The sequence below is a fragment of the Salminus brasiliensis genome, chromosome 11 (assembly GCF_030463535.1).
Source record: "Salminus brasiliensis chromosome 11, fSalBra1.hap2, whole genome shotgun sequence".
NCBI classification, from domain to species: Eukaryota; Metazoa; Chordata; class Actinopteri; order Characiformes; family Bryconidae; genus Salminus; species Salminus brasiliensis.
Window position 1 is genome coordinate 1,596,470 of NC_132888.1, and position 20,424 is coordinate 1,616,893.

Here is a 20,424-nt window from a genome sequence, read left to right on the forward strand (position 1 = left end):
TATCACCCGCTTCATTATCACCACCACCCGCTTCATCATCACCACCAGCCACTTCATCACTACCACCAGCCACTTCATCACTACCACCAGCTTCATTATCACCACCACCCGCTTCATTATCACCACCAGCCACTTCATCACAACCACCCGCTTCATTATCACCAGCACTCGCTTCATCATCACCACCAGCCACTTCATCACTACCACCAGCCACTTCATCACTACCACCAGCTTCATTATCACCACCACCCGCTTCATTATCACCACCAGCCACTTCATCACTACCACCAGCCACTTCATCACTACCACCAGCTTCATTATCACCAACACCCGCTTCATCATCACCACCAGCCACTTCATCACAACCACCCGCTTTATTATCACCACCATCCGCTTCATCATTACCACCAGCCACTTCATCACCACCACCCGCTTCATCATCACCACCAGCCACTTCATCACAACCACCCGCTTCATTATCACCACCACCCGCTTCATCATTACCACCAGCCACTTCATTATCACCACCACCCACTTCATCATCACCACCAGCCACTTTATCACTACCACCCGCTTCATCATTACCACCACCCGCTTCATTATTACCACCACCCGTTTTATCATTACCACCACCACCCGCTTCATCATCACCACCACCCGTTTTATCATCACCCCCACCCGCTTCATCATCACCACCACCTGCTTCTTCATCACCACCACCCGCTTTCTTAATCACCACCACCCGCTTCATCACCACCACCCGCTTTATCATCACCCCCACCCGCTTCATCATCACCACCACCTGCTTCTTCATCACCACCACCCGCTTCATCATCACCACCACCCACTTTATCATCACCCCCACCCGCTTCATCATCACCACCACCACCCGCTTCATCATCACCACCACCTGTTTCATCATCACCACCATGCACTTCATCATCACCACCACCCGTTTGGGTTGTAATGACCCACCTCAGAACCCAGACTCTGGCCTACAAAGCCAAGACTGGATCAGCCAGCCCCTCCGTACCTGATGGCGATGGTCAAAAGCCTGATCAGCACCAAGAGCCCTTCCAGCTTCAAGTACAGCTCGGCTCGACCCGCCATCCTTTAAGATCCACTGAAGACGAGCGTCCAGACTTTTTACTATCCTGCACCGAAGTGGTGGAACGAACTTCCCCTGGGTGTCCGAACAGCAGAGTCCAACACTCACTGTCCTCAAACCCAGACTGAAGACCCTCCTCTTCTGAGAGGACTCAGTGTGCAGAGTGTAGAGTGTGTGGAGTATTAGGGTCTCCAAACTGACTTCTGTATTTAGAAGAGTCTAAGATTAGAGGATCTTCTGGAGTCTAGTCTATATAAACTAGATAAGGGTCTTTTCTGACCGAACAGTGAAGCTCTGCTGGAAGTGGCTCTGGAGAAGAACGTCTGATAAAGGCCTTTAATATTATTGTGAGTCAGAATCATCCAGCCCTGCCTCCTAAATCTGATACTACTGCAGGACTCTTTGCTAAGAACAATAAATACGATGATGAAATATTCATTTAAGCATTTTTCTGTTGGTACCCTCTGTCCATACTGTCCACTTCTGTCCTACATAAGTGAGTTGAATTTACACATTAAAACGGTTCACAGGAAGGCTTTTACGTTTATGATAAACTTCTGACCTCGATTTTATGTCATTTCATGTGGATTTTTGAGCTCACAGCTGTTAGACGGCGTCTCTCACACAGCCTACGAGCTGACATCTAACGTTAGCAAGACACGGCTAAGCCAGGGAGACAGGACTCGTAATAGACAATAAGCTCTTTTAACCGTTTGTGTACCACTTACACTGAGTAGACCCTGACGGACTGCTCATTTTTAACTGAATTCAAATGATTGCTAAGGACAAATCAGTAGTCGTTGGATATTGGTAGGGACATGTCCCTACCGTCCCTACCTAATTCGTCCCTGCCTAATTCATCACTGTGTTGGCCAGTTTAAATGCTGCTCCTCATAACCCCCCCCCCCCTCTCTCTTGTAATGTGATATCCAGAGAAGTTAGTCTGCATGAGCTTTGGCTCAAATGCCAATTGATATTCAAAGGTTAATGGAAAAGGAGGCTCTTTGTGCATTTGTTCGCCAACGTGAGCGCTATATTGTTCTTTAACCAAATGTCAGCGTAGCACAAATGCTAATGATTTCAACAGATTCTTCTGCTCTCAGGTTCCTTACCTGCTTTGATGGAGACTTGTGATTTTAGAATCAAACAAATGAATAAATAAACAAATAAATAAATAAGAACGAAAGAAACACAGAAGGAACCCTCCCCAGACACAACCAGCCTGCTGCAGTTTTAGCCCAGCCACAGACTCACCAGTCACTCATAGATAAGGGTAAGTTCATTATATACATATAAATGTCCATTTATAATAATGTCAATACAGGTTAGTCTGATATATTGACTTATTTGTTGATTTTTAACTGACATTATTGATTATTTAGCTTTTTTTTCACAAGCTCAAAGTCTTACATTTCTATTATGTGAAATGATTTAATCAATGGACCAATAGAAATGCTCCAAAATGACTAGGAGATACGAGATTTTTGTGTGACAATAACTGCAGAATACTTCACATACACTGTATTATTATATTTGTATGGATAACAGGCACACACAGTGCCATAGACAGTATATAAGAGTGGGCGGTCCATCCCCCTGCACTCCTCCAGCGGCATGCCATCAAACCAGCCACTCTGCCCGGCCTGTCACTGCATGCACATATATCTGTCCTTGGGTTGCCAGATATTCAGCACTATAATCAACATTCACTCAACAACCTTTTCTTTTTTCATTTCTTCTGTCTGAAATCAAAGTCGGAAATCAAACGTTTGGGAGCAGGAACATGCCTGAAACCCCTCCTCCCTAATCTTCATCTTCAACACCCCATCAGCTCCTGGGTGAGGTTATCTGGAACCGAGCGTTTCACACCAAACCCACCAAACCTCCCAAAACCCACCCTGAATCACTCTCTTCACACCTGAACTGTTTAATTATGCAGGAACTTTGGAAACTGGGTGGACGTCCTCTGTGCGATATCTCATGAGGCTAGTGTCAGTGTGGCTGGTTCATTGGTAATGAACGTGTTGATTATGATGGAGGAGAACTTCATGAAGCCAGGCTGGTGTTTTTTTTGGCCAGCAGTCAGACATTGTGTGGAGATTAACAGCCTTTGGAGAAAAGTGCTGACATGACTTTGACCACATAAAGGCAGGCTGTTGTTCGCTGTGGAGCTCAGCGCGGCCTTCAGAGCAAACCTGTGTTCAAACTGGGAGCTTTTATATACAGAGGAACGCTGGGGCTCATCTGCCCTTCTGCTGCTGATGCTGCTGCTGTGTATGAGCCCATTCACAACCAACAACCACATCCAGTGCATATTTCATTCATATTATCATAATTAGATTCAATTTGGGGAGATTTATAATAGTAGAGGTAGAAGGTGGTGATGTTTACTATTGATAAATTATTTATTAATTATTAATTGATTATACTTCCTTTTTAATGTCATACATTTCAAGTGAAAAAAGCACATTTAATATTAAAAAATGATGTTTTTCAGCAAATTTGAAATGATCTAATTACCATAATTATATAAACATAAACACAATGGTTGTATAAAATCTCTAAATGCTTAAAGGTTTAATGAAACTATATTATTATACCAAACACCAGTGTAACAGTACTCTATTCCAGGTCATTTCGGAGCGTTTCTATTGGTCCGTTCATCATGAAATTCTGAAACAGTATTAGGAACAACTGCAGATTTGCGATATGGATAAAAAATGAAGATTCAAGGTTTTTGCGTGACACAATACATACTAGTATACACACACTATATATCAAAAGTTTGTGGACACCCCTTCTAATGAATGCATTCAGCTACTTTTAGTTGCACCCAATGCTGACATGTGCAATAGGACTCTCTGGAGCAGATCAACACCATGACTCTATTGGCACCATGCTGCCTAATGCCAGGCGTGGGCTAGAGGGGTATAAAGAAGCCCCCCAGCATTGAGGAGCTGTGGAGCAGTGGAAGAACTGTGTTCTCTGGAATGATGGTGGTGGAGCTCCATCCAGTACTTTTGGATGGGATGAGTTGGGGAGTTGGGGATGATGAAGATGAAGAGTGTTAGTGAGGTCAGGATATTGGATGATCAGCTCAGTGCTGGGGGGCTTTATACCTCTCTAGCCCACGCCTGGCATTAGGCAGCATGGAACCAATAGGGTCATGATGTTGATCTGCTCCAGAGAGTCACACCAGCACTGAGTCGCTGAGTCACACAGGCACTGAATCAGTTACATGAATTCATTAATCAGTGATTCATATTCAAATAATGAATCACACCAACACCTCAACCTCCCCCCTTATCTCTGTTTCCACACATATATGGGAGACCCCCTCCCACCCACCACCTCCTCCAGTCTTATTAAAGTGATAGTTCAAGCAAAAGCCAAATACACCCAAGCCATGGTTCCCTGTTTTACCCCAAGTATGGCAGACCAGACAGGGTCTTAGCACTGCAGCTAGGAGGCATATTTGGCTAATATGCAATGGAGGCTTGTGGTGCTAACTGTCCTCAAACACAAATGTGGCGGTGTTCATTGATTATGTGGTGTGACACTGACTCACTGACTAACTCGCTGTTATCTAGAACATGCTAATGTTAAGAACCAGTCTGATTTGAGGCTGCTTTTAAGGAGATGACTATAAGATAATGTGCTTACGGGGTCCTCTGGGGTGATGGAGCTACACATGGGGTTTTGTGGGGTTGCCTGGAATGGTGGAGCTCCATCCAGTATCTTTGTGATGAGTTAGAGTGGCAGAACTCATCCTCCCACATCAGTACCTGACCTGCAGCTCTCTTTCTCAGGGGGCTGAATGCTATCAAATCTTTCTTACAGCAATGTTCCAGCATCTAGTCTAAAGCCTTCCCCAGAAGAGTAGAGGTTCTTACTGCAGCAAAGGGGGACAAACCCCCGACTAAGTCCTGGAGACCGTCTTTCAGGTGTGATCTGTCAGATGGTGAAGTTAAGGTTTGTCGGAGTGTATCAGTGTTAGCCACGGTTTTCATCTTCAAAGAAGCACAGCAGTGTGTGAGAGTGTGTGTGTGTGTGTGTGTGTGTGTGGGGGGGGGGGGGTGAGGGGGTGTAGAGCTTCTCTAGATCTAAATGAGAAATCAGAGTGGTGAGGATGAGAGAGGAGAGAGGGGGTCGCCATAAACCCCCACCTCACTTCAACTGAAGATAGCTTTATTAACATGACTCTCTCTTCCTTTCTCTCTCTCTCTCTCTCTTTCTCTCTCTCTCTCTCTCTCTTCCTCCCCCCCTTCCTCTCTCTCTCTCTCTCTCTGTGCACAGGCTGAGTGGTCAGTAGTGGGTACAGTATATAGTAATAACATTATTAATGAATAATAAATCATTGTTATGAGACTGTCGACATCACAGACGACTGTGTCTGCAGTTATAGACAGCTCATTAGCATAAATAAACAAATCAAAGGGAACAAAACTAACAAACTAATAAATGAATAAGGTCAATAAATCCAATAAATAAAGGAATGATGGTGGTGGAGCTCCATCCAATACTTTTGGGATGAGGTGGGGTTGTAATTCTGACCTCTCTAACGCTCTTGTTGCTAAATGCAATCAAATCCTCACAGCAATGCTTCTCCAAAATCTAGTAGAAAGCCTTCTTCCCTGGACTGTAAAGACAGTTACTCATTGAACATTGATTCTGACACTGACACTGATTTTAAGAAGCAATGATTGAGCAGGTGTCCAAATACTTTTGTCCTTATGCAATTTCAAGCCACGTACTTGTTTATTTATTTATGTATTTTTAGTTATTTTTTCCTTGCAGATTGATGGAGCATTTCTGTTGGTCAGTTCATCTTAAAAGTCTGATTCAGTATAAAGAAGCACTGTCTGATTCACACGGAGGTTTTTTCTGTTAACTCTGAATACACTGTTGGTGTTGGGGGGGGGGGCAGGATTCGACTGGAAATTTTTGAATCTTCCAGATTTGATTTCTGACCTTCAGCTGTGTAGGTGTTTGATGAGCATCAGTAAATAAGCTGTGCAACATGGTGAGTTAATTAGCTTCATTACTGAGAGAAGGATCATATGGAGAGGTCATGTGCTCCATCAGAGAGTCATGAGTCAGTGAACAGCCTATTAAGAGCCCCTTCAGAAACACCAGTAGCAGGTAGTCTTAGTCCTGTCAGATTATATGGAAGCGTCCCCCCTGCTGAATTAACACCCTTAGTATCTATAAGTAATATTACTATTAATAACTGATATTAACTACTAAGTATTTATTAGACCTGCACACAAATCACGACTATGTTCACAGGTGACTTTCTGTGAGTCTCTAAGATAAGCCAGATAAGTCTTAAGTCTTAAAGTGTGAATCAGTGTTAAGTGTTTACTTTTGAGGTTTGGGTCTGAGTCAGGTAGGTGACTCAATTACTTCACTTGGACTCTTATGTCAGAGACTCAAGACTTGACTCTGACTCACATCTTAGAGACTCAACTACTTGACTCAGACTCACAACTCAAAGATTCAACTTCTTGATTTAGACTGAAATCTCTGAGACTTGAGACTTGACTCAGACTCACATCATAGAGACTCAAGACTTGACTCAGACTCATAACTCAAAGATTCAACTTCTTGACTTAGAAACAAATCTCAGAGACTCGAGACTTGAGTCAGAATCACATCTTAAAGACTCAAGACTTGACTCACAACTCAAAGACATAACTACTTGACTTAGACTCACAACTCAAAGATTAAACTTTGTGACTTGGACACAAATCTCAAGAGACTCAAGAATTGACTCACAACTCAAAGATTTAAATTCTTGACTTAGAAACAAGTTTCAGATACTTGAGTTTTGATTCAGACTCACATCTTAAGAGAGTAAATGTTTTGATTCAGATTCACCACTCTTAACACACTTAACTGCTTGACTCAGATACAGCAGATACCCCTCCTCTTCTGAGAGGACTTGGGTGAAGAGTAGAGTATTATGGTCCCTATATTGACTGTTTAGTAGAGTCTGAGATTAAAGGATCTCTGAATTTTAGCTGAGGTTATTCTTCAGTAAACAGTGAAGCTCTTCTGTAAGTCACTCTGGAAAAGAGCTTCTGCTAAATGCTGTAAATGTAAATGTAAATGGGTCAGTGATCAATCATGGTCAATTGATTTTTTGCTAAACTTTACCTTTAAGCCTTAAGCCTTGTTAATGGGAAGCTCAGTGCAGTCCTGTAGGTCTGTCTGTGTGCACCTGCTTCCACTGTTTTGAATAACAGTAATATCACGTTTCAGGGTTGGAAAGAAAATGTAGGCAAACTGATGAAGCCAGGAGAGCTGATTTGCATGAAGGCAAAATATAGTCAAACCCTGATGGAAAGAATGAATTTTGACTTTTTTGTAAAGAACATCTAAAGTGTGACTTCTAACTGAGTTGGAAGCTAAAATGTATCTGAATATTAAACTGTATTTCTACTGGTCTATTCATTCAGAATTATTTACACAGTGTTCAGAGCAGCTACAGAGTTCAAACCATGGAGAAACTAAAAACAATGGAAATACATGTTTTTTTATTGGACAGCAGCGATTAATTGCAGGTAGACACTCTCACTGACCACTGACTTTGTTTATTTGGGTTTATTCTGTTATATAGAGTTAATTACAGGTAGACACTCTCACTGACCACTGACTTTGTTTATTTGGGTTTATTCTGTTATATAGAGTTAATTACAGGTAGACACTCTCACTGACCACTGACTTTGTTTATTTGGGTTTATTCTGTTATATAGAGTTAATTACAGGTAGACGTTTTCACTGACCACTGACTTTCTGTTTATTTGGGTTTATTCTAATGTTATATAGAGTTAATTACAGGTAGACACTCTCACTGACCACTGACTTTGTTTATTTGGGAATATTCTAATGTTATATAGAGTTATTTACAGGTAGACACTCTCACTGACCACTGACTTTGTTTATTTGGGTGTATTCTAATGTTATATAGAGTTAATTACAGGTAGACACTCACTGGCCACTGATTTTATGTTTATTTGGGTTTATTCTAATGTTATATAGAGTTGATTACAGGTAGACACTCTCACTGACCACTGACTTTGTTTATTTGGGTATATTCTAATGTTATATAGAGTTAATTACAGGTAGACACTCTCACTGACCACTGACTTTGTTTATTTGGGTTTATTCTAATGTTATATAGAGTTATTTACAGGTAGACACTCTCACTGACCACTGACTTTGTTTATTTGGGTTTATTCTAATGTTATATAGAGTTAATTACAGGTAGACAATTTCACTGACCACTGACTTTCTGTTTATTTGGGTTTATTCTAATGGTATATAGAGTTAATTACAGGTAGATGCTCTCACTGACCACTCACTTTATTTGTTTAGGTTTATTCTAATGTTACATAGAGTTAATTACAGGTAGATACTCTCACTGACCACTGACTTTCTGTTTATTTGAGTTTATTCTAATGTTATATAGAGTTAATTACAGGTAGACACTCTCACTGATCACTGACTTTGTTTATTTGGGTTTATTCTGTTATATAGAGTTAATTACAGGTAGACATTTTCACTGACCACTGACTTTCAGTTTATTTGGGTTTATTCTAATGTTATACAGAGTTAATTACAGGTAGACACTCATTGACCACTGATTTTATGTTTATTTGGGTTTATTCTAATGTTATATAGAGTTCATTACAGGTAGACACTCTCACTGATCACTGACTTTGTTTATTTGGGTTTATTCTGTTACATAGAGTTAATTACAGGTAGACGTTTTCACTGACCACTGACGTTCTGTTTATTTGGGTTTATTCTAATGTTATATAGAGTTAATTACAGGTAGACACTTTCACTGACCACTGACTTTCTGTTTATTTGGGTTTATTCTAATGGTATATAGAGTTAATTACAGGTAGATACTCTCACTGACCACTGACTTTATGTTTATTTGGGTTTATTCTAATGTTATATAGAGTTAATTACAGGTAGACACTCTCACTGATCACTGACTTTGTTTATTTGCGTTTATTCTGTTATATAGAGTTAATTACAGGTAGACACTCACTGACCACTGATTTCATGTTTATTTGGGTTTATTCTAATGTTATATAGAGTTGATTACAGGTAGACACTCTCACTGACCACTGACTTTGTTTATTTGGGTATATTCTAATGTTATATAGAGTTATTTACAGGTAGACACTCTCACTGACCACTGACTTTGTTTATTTGGGTTTATTCTAATGTTATACAGAGTTAATTACAGGTAGACACTCATTGACCACTGATTTTATGTTTATTTGGGTTTATTCTAATGTTATATAGAGTTGATTACAGGTAGACACTCTCACTGATCACTGACTTTGTTTATTTGGGTTTATTCTGTTATATAGAGTTAATTACAGGTAGACACTCTCACTGACCACTCACTTTATTTGTTTGGGTTTATTCTAATGTTATATAGAGTTAATTACAGGTAGACACTCTCACTGACTTTATGTTTATTTGGGTTTATTCTAATGTTATATAGAGTTAATTACAGGTAGACACTCTCACTGACCACTGACTTTGTTTATTTGGGTTTATTCTAATGTTATATAGAGTTAATTACAGGTAGACACTCTCACTGACTTTATGTTTATTTGGGTTTATTCTAATGTTATATAGAGTTAATTACAGGTAGACACTCTCACTGACCACTGAATTTGTTTATTAGGGTTTATTCTAATGTTATACAGAGTTAATTACAGGTAGACACTCATTGACCACTGATTTTATGTTTATTTGGGTTTATTCTAATGTTATATAGAGTTAATTACAGGTAGACACTCATTGACCACTGATTTTATGTTTATTTGGGTTTATTCTAATGTTATATAGAGTTGATTACAGGTAGACACTCTCACTGATCACTGACTTTGTTTATTTGGGTTTATTCTGTTATATAGAGTTAATTACAGGTAGACGTTTTCACTGACCACTGACGTTCTGTTTATTTGGGTTTATTCTAATGTTATATAGAGTTAATTACAGGTAGATACTCTCACTGACCACTGACTTTATGTTTATTTGGGTTTATTCTAATGTTATATAGAGTTAATTACAGGTAGACACTCTCACTGATCACTGACTTTGTTTATTTGCGTTTATTCTGTTATATAGAGTTAATTACAGGTAGACACTCACTGACCACTGATTTCATGTTTATTTGGGTTTATTCTAATGTTATATAGAGTTGATTACAGGTAGACACTCTCACTGACCACTGACTTTGTTTATTTGGGTATATTCTAATGTTATATAGAGTTATTTACAGGTAGACACTCTCACTGACCACTGACTTTGTTTATTTGGGTTTATTCTAATGTTATACAGAGTTAATTACAGGTAGACACTCATTGACCACTGATTTTATGTTTATTTGGGTTTATTCTAATGTTATATAGAGTTGATTACAGGTAGACACTCTCACTGATCACTGACTTTGTTTATTTGGGTTTATTCTGTTATATAGAGTTAATTACAGGTAGACACTCTCACTGACCACTGACTTTATTTGTTTGGGTTTATTCTGTTATATAGAGTTAATTACAGGTAGACACTCTCACTGACCACTCACTTTATTTGTTTGGGTTTATTCTAATGTTATATAGAGTTAATTACAGGTAGACACTCTCACTGACTTTATGTTTATTTGGGTTTATTCTAATGTTATATAGAGTTAATTACAGGTAGACACTCTCACTGACCACTGACTTTGTTTATTTGGGTTTATTCTAATGTTATATAGAGTTAATTACAGGTAGACACTCTCACTGACTTTATGTTTATTTGGGTTTATTCTAATGTTATATAGAGTTAATTACAGGTAGACACTCTCACTGACCACTGAATTTGTTTATTAGGGTTTATTCTAATGTTATATAGAGTTAATTACAGGTAGACACTCTCACTGATCACTGACTTTATGTTTATTTGGGTTTATTCTAATGTTATATAGAGTTAATTACAGGTAGACACTCTCACTGATCACTGACTTTGTTTATTTGGGTTTATTCTGTTATATAGAGTTAATTACAGGTAGACGTTTTCACTGACCACTGACTTTCTGTTTATTTGGGTTTATTCTAATGTTATATCGAGTTAATTACAGGTAGACACTTTCACTGACCACTGACTTTCTGTTTATTTGGGTTTATTCTAATGTTATATAGAGTTAATTACAGGTAGATGCTCTCACTGACCACTCACTTTATTTGTTTGGGTTTATTCTAATGTTATATAGAGTTAATTACAGGTAGACACTCTCACTGACCACTGACTTTGTTTGTTTGGGTATATTCTAATGTTATATAGAGTTATTTACAGGTAGACACTCTCACTGACCACTGACTTTCTGTTTATTTGGGTTTATTCTAATGTTATATAGAGTTAATTACAGGTAGACACTCTCACTGATCACTGACTTTGTTTATTTGGGTTTATTCTGTTATATAGAGTTAATTACAGGTAGACACTTTCACTGACCACTGACTTTCTGTTTATTTGGGTTTATTCTAATGTTATATACAGTTAATTACAGGTAGACACTCTCACTGACCACTGACTTTCTGTTTATTTGGGTTTATTCTAATGTTACATAGAGTTAATTACAGGTAGACACTTTCACTGACCACTGACTTTATGTTTATTTGGGTTTATTCTAATGTTATATAGAGTTAATTACAGGTAGACACTCTCACTGACCACTGACTTTATTTGTTTGGGTTTATTCTGTTATATAGAGTTAATTACAGGTAGACACTCTCACTGACCACTGACTTTGTGTATTTGGGTTTATTCTAATGTTATATAGAGTTAATTACAGGTAGACACTCTCACTGACCACTAACTTTATGTTTATTTGGGTTTATTCTAATGTTATATAGAGTTAATTACAGGTAGACACTCTCACTGACTTTATGTTTATTTGGGTTTATTCTAATGTTATATAGAGTTAATTACAGGTAGACACTCTCACTGACCACTGAATTTGTTTATTTGGGTTTATTCTAATGTTATATAGAGTTAATTACAGGTAGACACTCTCACTGACCACTGACTTTATGTTTATTTGGGTTTATTCTAATGTTATATAGAGTTAATTACAGGTAGACACTCTCACTGACCACTGACTTTCTGTTTATTTGGGTTTATTCTAATGTTATATAGAGTTAATTACAGGTAGACACTCTCACTGACCACTGACTTTCTGTTTATTTGGGTTTATTCTAATGTTACATAGAGTTAATTACAGGTAGACACTTTCACTGACCACTGACTTTATGTTTATTTGGGTTTATTCTAATGTTATATAGAGTTAATTACAGGTAGACACTCTCACTGACCACTGACTTTATTTGTTTGGGTTTATTCTAATGTTATATAGAGTTAATTACAGGTAGACACTCTCACTGTGTATATTGTACATAAAGAAAACTGTATTATATACATATAGTTCATTATTTGTAGATTTCGTGTATAATAGAGCGCCCCCTATGTGTAGCTGACGATTCATGAGTGCTGCGAGTCTATTGTGTGCGCCCGCGTGTATGTGTGTGTGTGTGTGAGCTCAGTACTCACTCTCCTCCACACACACACTCACTCACGCTTACACACACACACACACACACACACACAGCCAGTGTGAGCAGTGAGAGCTGAGGAACAGCGGCGTTTCTCTTCGGTTCAACCTGAGAGCACTTTCCCTCCAGCTCTGCTTCATCTCAAACTTCTCTCTCTCTCTCTCAGTCTCTCTCTCTCTCTCTCAGTCTCTCTCTCTCTCTCTCTCTCTCTCTCTCTCTCTCTCTCTCTCTCAGTCTCTCCCTCTCTCTCTCTCTCTCTCAGTCTCTCTCTCTCTCAGTCTCTCCCTCTCTCTCTCTCTCTCTCTGTCTGTTTCTCTCTCTCTCTCTCTCTCTCTCAGTCTCTCTCTCTCTCTCTCTCTCTCAGTCTCTCTCTCTCTCTCTCAGTCTCTCTCTCTCTCAGTCTCTCTCTCTCTCTCTCTCTCTCTCTCTCTCTCTCTCTTTGTGTCGTCCTCTTCTCTTCTGTCTCTAAACCGCGGACGGATGTGAGCTGCAGAAAAGTCGAGCTGCTTTCCTTCATTTGATCTCCTGCTTTTTGGTCTGGTGTTTTGTTCTTGAGCGTTTGGTTGGTGTTGAGAAGCAGAAGAGCAGGAAAACACCACCTCCTCCATCTGAACCACCAGCAGCAGCAGCAGTAGCAGCAGCTGCAGTAAAGTTGAAGAGCTGAACGCGGGAGTTTGGTTGATGGTTTCACTGAAATGGACGTGAGTTTTTATCCCCCTCCAGCAGCAGAACCTCCCTCAGCTTCAGATCCTGCCAGGCTGGGAAGCTCTCACTACTCAGACTACTGCACTAAGGTAAGCCCGGTCTCCACACTGCTCTGCTTCTGCTGGACCAGCTCAGCACACACGGCACAGGCACGCACATACGAGCTTACTGAAGGCTGGGCGATGTGGCAGAGCATCGATATCGACGCAGTATCACAATGTACGATATGTACCACGAGTTTTCCAGGAATGTTTTAAAAGGCTAAATTAGAAATGTATAAGAGTAGTGTTATATTACAGAAACATCTAATAAAGAGGATAAAAAGATTCAATAAGTAAAGTATTAATGATCAACTCGACTCTAGAGGTACTGATTATAATCAAAAAAGCACATTGTCATAATAACGATATCCCTGTACTCATTATAGTGTATCATGATGTCATTTATCATGATATTAATCAAATATCATATCTATGATACACTCAGATTAGTGTATCGAGACGTACTATATCTTGGTAACGATAGTATCGTTATTGTGATGTAATTTATCACGCCAATGATAAAGCTGTCGAATTTACAGTACGTTTAGATCAGTGTTACAGTGTGTACCTAATATGATAACGTGAGTATCGTGATACCGAAATGATCAGCATAACGATACTATCGCTAACGAAGTAAAGCGCATATCGATTCGCCAATCCTAACGTACTGTGGACGAGATGTCAGAGGTCAGAATAACAATACTGTTGCTATTGTGATAAACTGCATCATAGTATATCATGATAATGATAACATCGACATATGATACATTTTCTAAGGATCTCGTTAGTGCTTAAAGAACATCGTTACAAACAGTGTCATTAGTCTCGTTTAATTAGTCTTGTTAAATTTGGAGTAGAAATCACTGAACTCAGTACGGGAGAGTATGTGAACATGCCTTTAAATATCATTATATCATATTTTTACCATATCGCCCAGCCCTGTCATTATGTACTTAATATATCGGCAACGTATTAGTACACCCATGATAGCATTTTGTGATAGCATTCAATATTGATGACATCATCATGGCCATGATATGTTAATTAGATGCAATAATGATTGTATCATCACAGCCCCTGATATACTCAGATTTGAATATCATAATAGACGTTATATCTCAAAATCAATGATATGGATGAAATCAAAAACACAATATTTAAAGGTATTAAAATATATTTTATATTTCTTTTATGTGATATTAAATAATTGTATTTCTAATATATATTATTACAATATTTTATAACATTGATTAACACTGATCAACACTAGCTCTTTTGAGGTTTGTTTACTTTTGATTTATTAAAATAGATTTTCACTATAAACTATTAAAAATGTAGTTGTGATTTAAAACATTAGAATTATATTGTGACATTTAAAATTACTTTTATATAAAAAATGAATAAAAATTGATTTTCAATATCTTACACTATTACAGTTGATTATTATATATAACAATATAACATTTATTGATGTAAAGGCATAAAATATTCTTGTGACTCTCATAAGTCTTTTTAAATAAAAATGTATTTTCAGTATATTACTGTTTATATGAAGTTGTGTATTAAATCAGTACATTTCTATAGGGAGGGTTAATATGTATCACTGCTTTATTTAATATTGCTTAATTTAATGGGAATTAAAATAATTTCAATGTGAATACTTTAAGATTTGTTATTGTATAAAGTTATTTACATTAAAATGAATAAATAACATCACTGTTTCTTATGATATTGTGGTTTACAGGAATGCTCTTGTTTAAAGTGTTTTTATTTAAATGTGTATATTCAGTATATCACTGGTGGATAGTTTATTAAACACACAGTGTGTGATACTGAGGTTAAGACAGTAAATCAAATGCAAGGCTCTCACTCTCAGCCCTGCTTTAGCCTCTGTAATGAAAGTTTCTGATGGAGTTGCTCTCACCATGTGGCCGAGTGAGGGCAGCCAGCAGGACGGTTGCTGTGGCCGGCGCTGTGGCCGGTGCTGTGGCCGGCGCTCCGGCGGCTCTCAGAAAGTGCATTTCTATTTAATATCATTGAATTCTGCTCTGGTTCTGATTGCTACGTGTCACCCTGTGCTGCTCAGCGTGCTGGCATTCACTGCTGTACTGTGTTTATCGTCCAGTCTGCTCCTTCTGTCTGATCTAATCTCCAACCCCACGGCACAGCTTTCCTGTGGGGATGCATCTCTATAGCTGTGCGAGCTCTGCGGCTCCGGGCTGGAGCTGAAGTGAGTGCTGCTACTTCATCATAAGGCCATTGAGGGAGGAAAAACGCTAATGCTAATGAAGTTGAAGGCTTTCCACTGGAAGCACCTGCTCACACCGGCTCTCTTAGAGTAGAGAAGTTAGAGTAGGCGGGTAGGAAGCCGGTGCTGGTGGGGTCTGTGCTGGTTTGGAGGGTCCGGAGTGATGTTTGATGGTTGTGGTTGTGGTGTTTTATCGCTGTATTCATGAGCCGATGGCAACTTTGGTGGAGGTCAGATTCTGGAAGGCCCTCAGGGAACAACAGAGCTATGTGGCATTGTCTTTTCCCCCTGTTCCCCCGTGATGATGGTGCTGTTGCTCTGTGTGTGTGTGTGTGTGTGTGTGTGTTTGAATAAGGAGGGGGTAGGGTTACTGTGGGGTGATGCAGTGGGGGTTGGGGGTTTTGCATTATTCTTCTTTTCACTGCCTCTTGATTCACTGCCACAGGGGCTCATATCCATGTCTAAAGGAAGTCACATTGTCATACATACACACACACACACACACACACTTAAAGGGGTTTCTGCATAAATCTTAAAAACTCAGTAGATGATGTGTGTGTAGATAATCACAAAGGCTTCACAGACGGTCTGATCATTAGAGTAAGAGTAAGTGTGTCCCCAAGTGTGTTAAATCAGTGTAGAAAAAGTGTGTTAGCATTGTGTCGAGCTGCCCAGTGATATCGGATTGGCTCACTGTCAACTGACTATATATATGTATATATATATTAGAACCTCCAAGTTACTCTGTATAATAAAAGTACTCTGTAAAGCTGATCTAGGTGGGTTTAGTCCTCATTTATACATTAATATTGTTTATGTGTGTTTATATCAGCAGAAATGCACATGAACAGTATCAGTATTGGCACCGACCCAAAGTTCCTATATCATATTTTCACTATTTTACTGTTTTATAGTAAACTGTGTGATTTAAAGGCATTCAAATAATATTATGAGGTTGAAATATTCAGTTTAGTATATATATATTAATGTATTACTGTTTAATATAATATTACTTGATTTATAAACATTACAAAAAGTGATTAACCTCACAAGATAAAATAAATAAAATAATAAAAAGTGTATATATATAATATATATGTATAATATGTTAATGTTTAAATGGCATTAAAATAAAACAGTAGGGTCTACAATATTTGTATTATATATTTGTAATATATATATATATATAATAAAAAATACATTAGTGTGTTTTTAAAACATTGCTTGATATAAATGCAGAATCAGAATATTCCTGCCAGGTTTAAAATATGTTTATTAAAATATATTTTCAATGTATTGCTGTTTTATATGATATAGTGTGGTTTAAAGGGTCAGAGTGATTTATATTAAATGTTTTGTTTTTAACCTGTTTTAACATATTGTTATAATATATTGTGAAGTTAAAGTATTTTTTAATATATATATTTTCAGTATATTTATGTTTTATGTGATATTATGAGATTATAAATAATTTTTATTACAATATATATTTTCAGTATAAAACTGTTTATATTACATTTCCTAGATTAGTTAAGTAAGAAGTTAAGTAATTTCGGTCAAAAGTTTCTTATTACTTTTTATATAATTTTCCAAAGTTATTTTTTTAATTACTATTAAAATATTTTATTTAAATATTACTGTTATTATGATTTTTTTGTGCTTTACAGGCTTTATAAATGATATTGTAAAGTTTAAACACCATTTGAAAAGTGTTGAAAGCGGCGTTACTGAAAGGCAGTTTATGATATTAATAACTGGGATTGATTTGACAGTCTAATAGTGTTGAATCTGAATCAGTGAAAGTGGTGTCGTTAGATGTGATGTTATTAAAGTGGTGTTTTATGATAATCCTCAGTCCTGTAACTCATACTTTACAGTGCGGAGGATAAACAGCTGTGTGAGACTAAAAGCTCTGTGTCTGCGCTGAGTTTAGAAGAGCTGTTTATAACAGAGGGAGGAAGAGACGGAGACGGAGGGGGGCTTCAGATATAATCTATACAGGGTATAATCTATAGAGTGTAGAGTGTGGGGGGGGGGCGAGAGAGAGAGTGCAGAGAGAGGGAGGGAGGGGGTGTAGCTGTGTAAACGAGTGTGAGTGTAGCAGTGGTGTGTGGTATCTCCTGAATAAACACACAGAAATTGATGGTATGTGGCTATAAGTGGAGACGGCCCAGAACTGCTTAGCTTTTCTCTTCTGAATTCCTCCCTACAGCGACGTTACTGCCGATTGAACGAGTCTGTGAGTATGTAAGTCAACCACAAACAGTAAACAACAGGGTAAACAACAACAAAGAGTTAGACAAGAAATGAGCTGTGAAAGTGAAGGACGTCATATGAGCTGTATAAAATAAACCAGATCATGAAAAGCGCAATATAAACACAACTGAACTGAATTGAATTGAATTGGAGCAGCACAGCTGTGATTCGGTCGCCGTGGATCAAAGCAGATTCCAAAAACTCCACTCCGTCCCCAGAGGACTTCCGCTTTTACACATTTTTACAAAGTAAAGATGAAGAAATTACAGCACACAGACCCCAGCCCAATTCCAGTTCTGGTTTTAATATTAGTAAAAAAAGTAGTTACTGCAGCTCACAGTAAAGCAGGCCCTGTTAATGGCCCATGTCCAACCTTATAGGACCGATACCGAGCCTTAAAGCCCCATAGCCAGGGTCCATATTCAGCCTTATACTGTCCATCTCTAGCCATAAAGACTGCTCATTCACTGCTTCTTCTGAAATCAAGGGTATTAAAGAGTTGATCCTGCTTCTGTTGGAGTAACTGTCTCTACTGTCCAGAGAAGAAGACTTTCTACTAGATTCTGGAAATGCATTGCTGTGAGGATTTGATTGCATTCAGCAAAAATAATGATGGAGCTCCTCCACCATCATTCCAGAGAACACAGTTCCTCCACTGCTCCACTGCTCCTCAATGCTGGGGGGCTTTATACCCCTCTAGCCCACGCCTGGCATTAGGCAGCATGGAGCCAATAGGGTCATGATGTTGATCTGCTCCAGAGAGTCCTATTCTATTGGCAGTACTTCTTCTCTACAGGGACTAGACAAGCTGTGTGTGTGTATTTGCACATCTGTGTCAGCAATGGGTGCAACTTAAAGTATCAGAGTGCATTCATTAGAAGGGGTGTCCACAAACATTTGGACATTTGTGTATATAGTTATGACTGGAAAAAATCCAAGTGAAATGTAGAATATGGGCCCTTTAAACTGATGATGATGATGATGATGATGATCATCATCATCATCTTCATCATGAGAGCATCAGCAGGCATTCTGCTATAGAGATAGAGAGAGAGATATAGAGAGATGGAGAGAGATAGAGAGAGATAGAGAGAGACAGGGCGAGATGGAGCGAGATATATAGAGATGGAGCGAGATAGAGCAAGATGGAGAGCTAGAGAGAGATGGAGAGATCTATAGGGAGAGAGAGAGATAGAGACATAGAGAGTGAAAGAGAGGGATAGAGAGAGATAGAGAGAGAGATAGAGTGAGATAGAGAGACAGGGCGAGATGGAGCGAGATATATAGAGATGGAGCGAGATAGAGCAAGATGGAGAGCTAGAGAGAGATGGAGAGATCTATAGGGAGAGAGAGAGATAGAGACATAGAGAGTGAAAGAGAGGGATAAAGAGAGATAGAGTGAGATAGAGCGAGATGGAGAGAGATGGAGAGAGAGAGAGATTGAGCAAGATAGTGATACATTCTGGTCTGTTTTGGGTTTCATGCTTTGAAAGTTATAAAAGCTCACATGAGATTCGGCCCTTGACCGTTAATGGCCGGCGGAGCCGCGCTGCTGTATCAAAGTCAATGATTTATTTCACGCCTAATGACTTTCAGCTGCCGCTCTGCTCTCCACATTAATGGAGTTCGGAGGCTTGAAGTGAGATAATACAGGCAGGCTGTAGGCGCTGAGCGCGAGTCACGGTGTGAAAGACGGGCCTGTATGTCCTGATGAAGGCTGATCTTCTGCTTATGTTCTTTAGGTTCATTACACTGTGCTTAAAGAGAGAGAGAGAGAGAGAGAGAGAGAGGCTGCAGGTTATTAAAGGTGAAGTCAGATGATTTGATTATGTGGTGAGGTTTGATGAAACCAGGCCAACCACAGTGACCTTGTATCTGATGTAGATGTCTGAGGGGTAAAGGTCAATCTCAGTACAGGGTTGGGTGTCTGATCCTAAACTTGAGTCTTTTCAGTGTGGTGCTGCTGAGTGTCTATGTCACTTGTTGGGGTCCATATCTATCCAAATAGGCCCAGATCTGGCTTAAGAGGGCCCCTATGCAGCCTTATAGGACCCATATCCAGCCTTAAAGCCCCATAGCCAGCCTTATCAACCCTATTCCATATCCATATTAAAAGGGTTCATATTCAGTCTTCTAGGGCACATCTATAAATTTAAAGAGCCATTTCTAGGCCTATAGGGCCCATCTACATATATGCAGGCGTCAGGGGCTCGTATCCAGCCTTAAAGGCTGATATCCATATTGATAGGGTCCATATTTAGTTTTCTAGGGCCCATATCCAGCCTTAAGGGTCCCCTATCCAACCTTATAGGGTCCATATCCAGCCTTAAGGGGCCCATGTCCTTTCTTATATTTATTATATTTTCCTGAAAGAGTTCCACTAGGAATGTCAGTCTCACAGGGGGTCGGCCTTGTAGCTTAAAACAGAACCCCCAAAGTTCT

At 38.9% G+C, this 20,424-nt stretch overlaps 2 protein-coding genes across 2 annotated transcripts in view; one reads left to right on the forward strand and one right to left on the reverse strand.

Annotated features, from left to right (window-relative positions):
- Window positions 1–20,424, reverse strand: part of gtf2b (general transcription factor IIB) — a 340,326-nt gene that overhangs the window by 50,165 nt on the left and 269,737 nt on the right. The gene's annotated exons all lie outside the window — the stretch shown is intronic.
- Window positions 12,782–20,424, forward strand: part of tox (thymocyte selection-associated high mobility group box) — an 85,929-nt gene continuing 78,286 nt past the window's right edge. Inside the window, 1 exon segment of the mRNA XM_072690967.1 lies at window positions 12,782–13,526. Coding sequence (XP_072547068.1) covers window positions 13,428–13,526 — 99 coding nt within the window. The 5' untranslated portion in view covers window positions 12,782–13,427.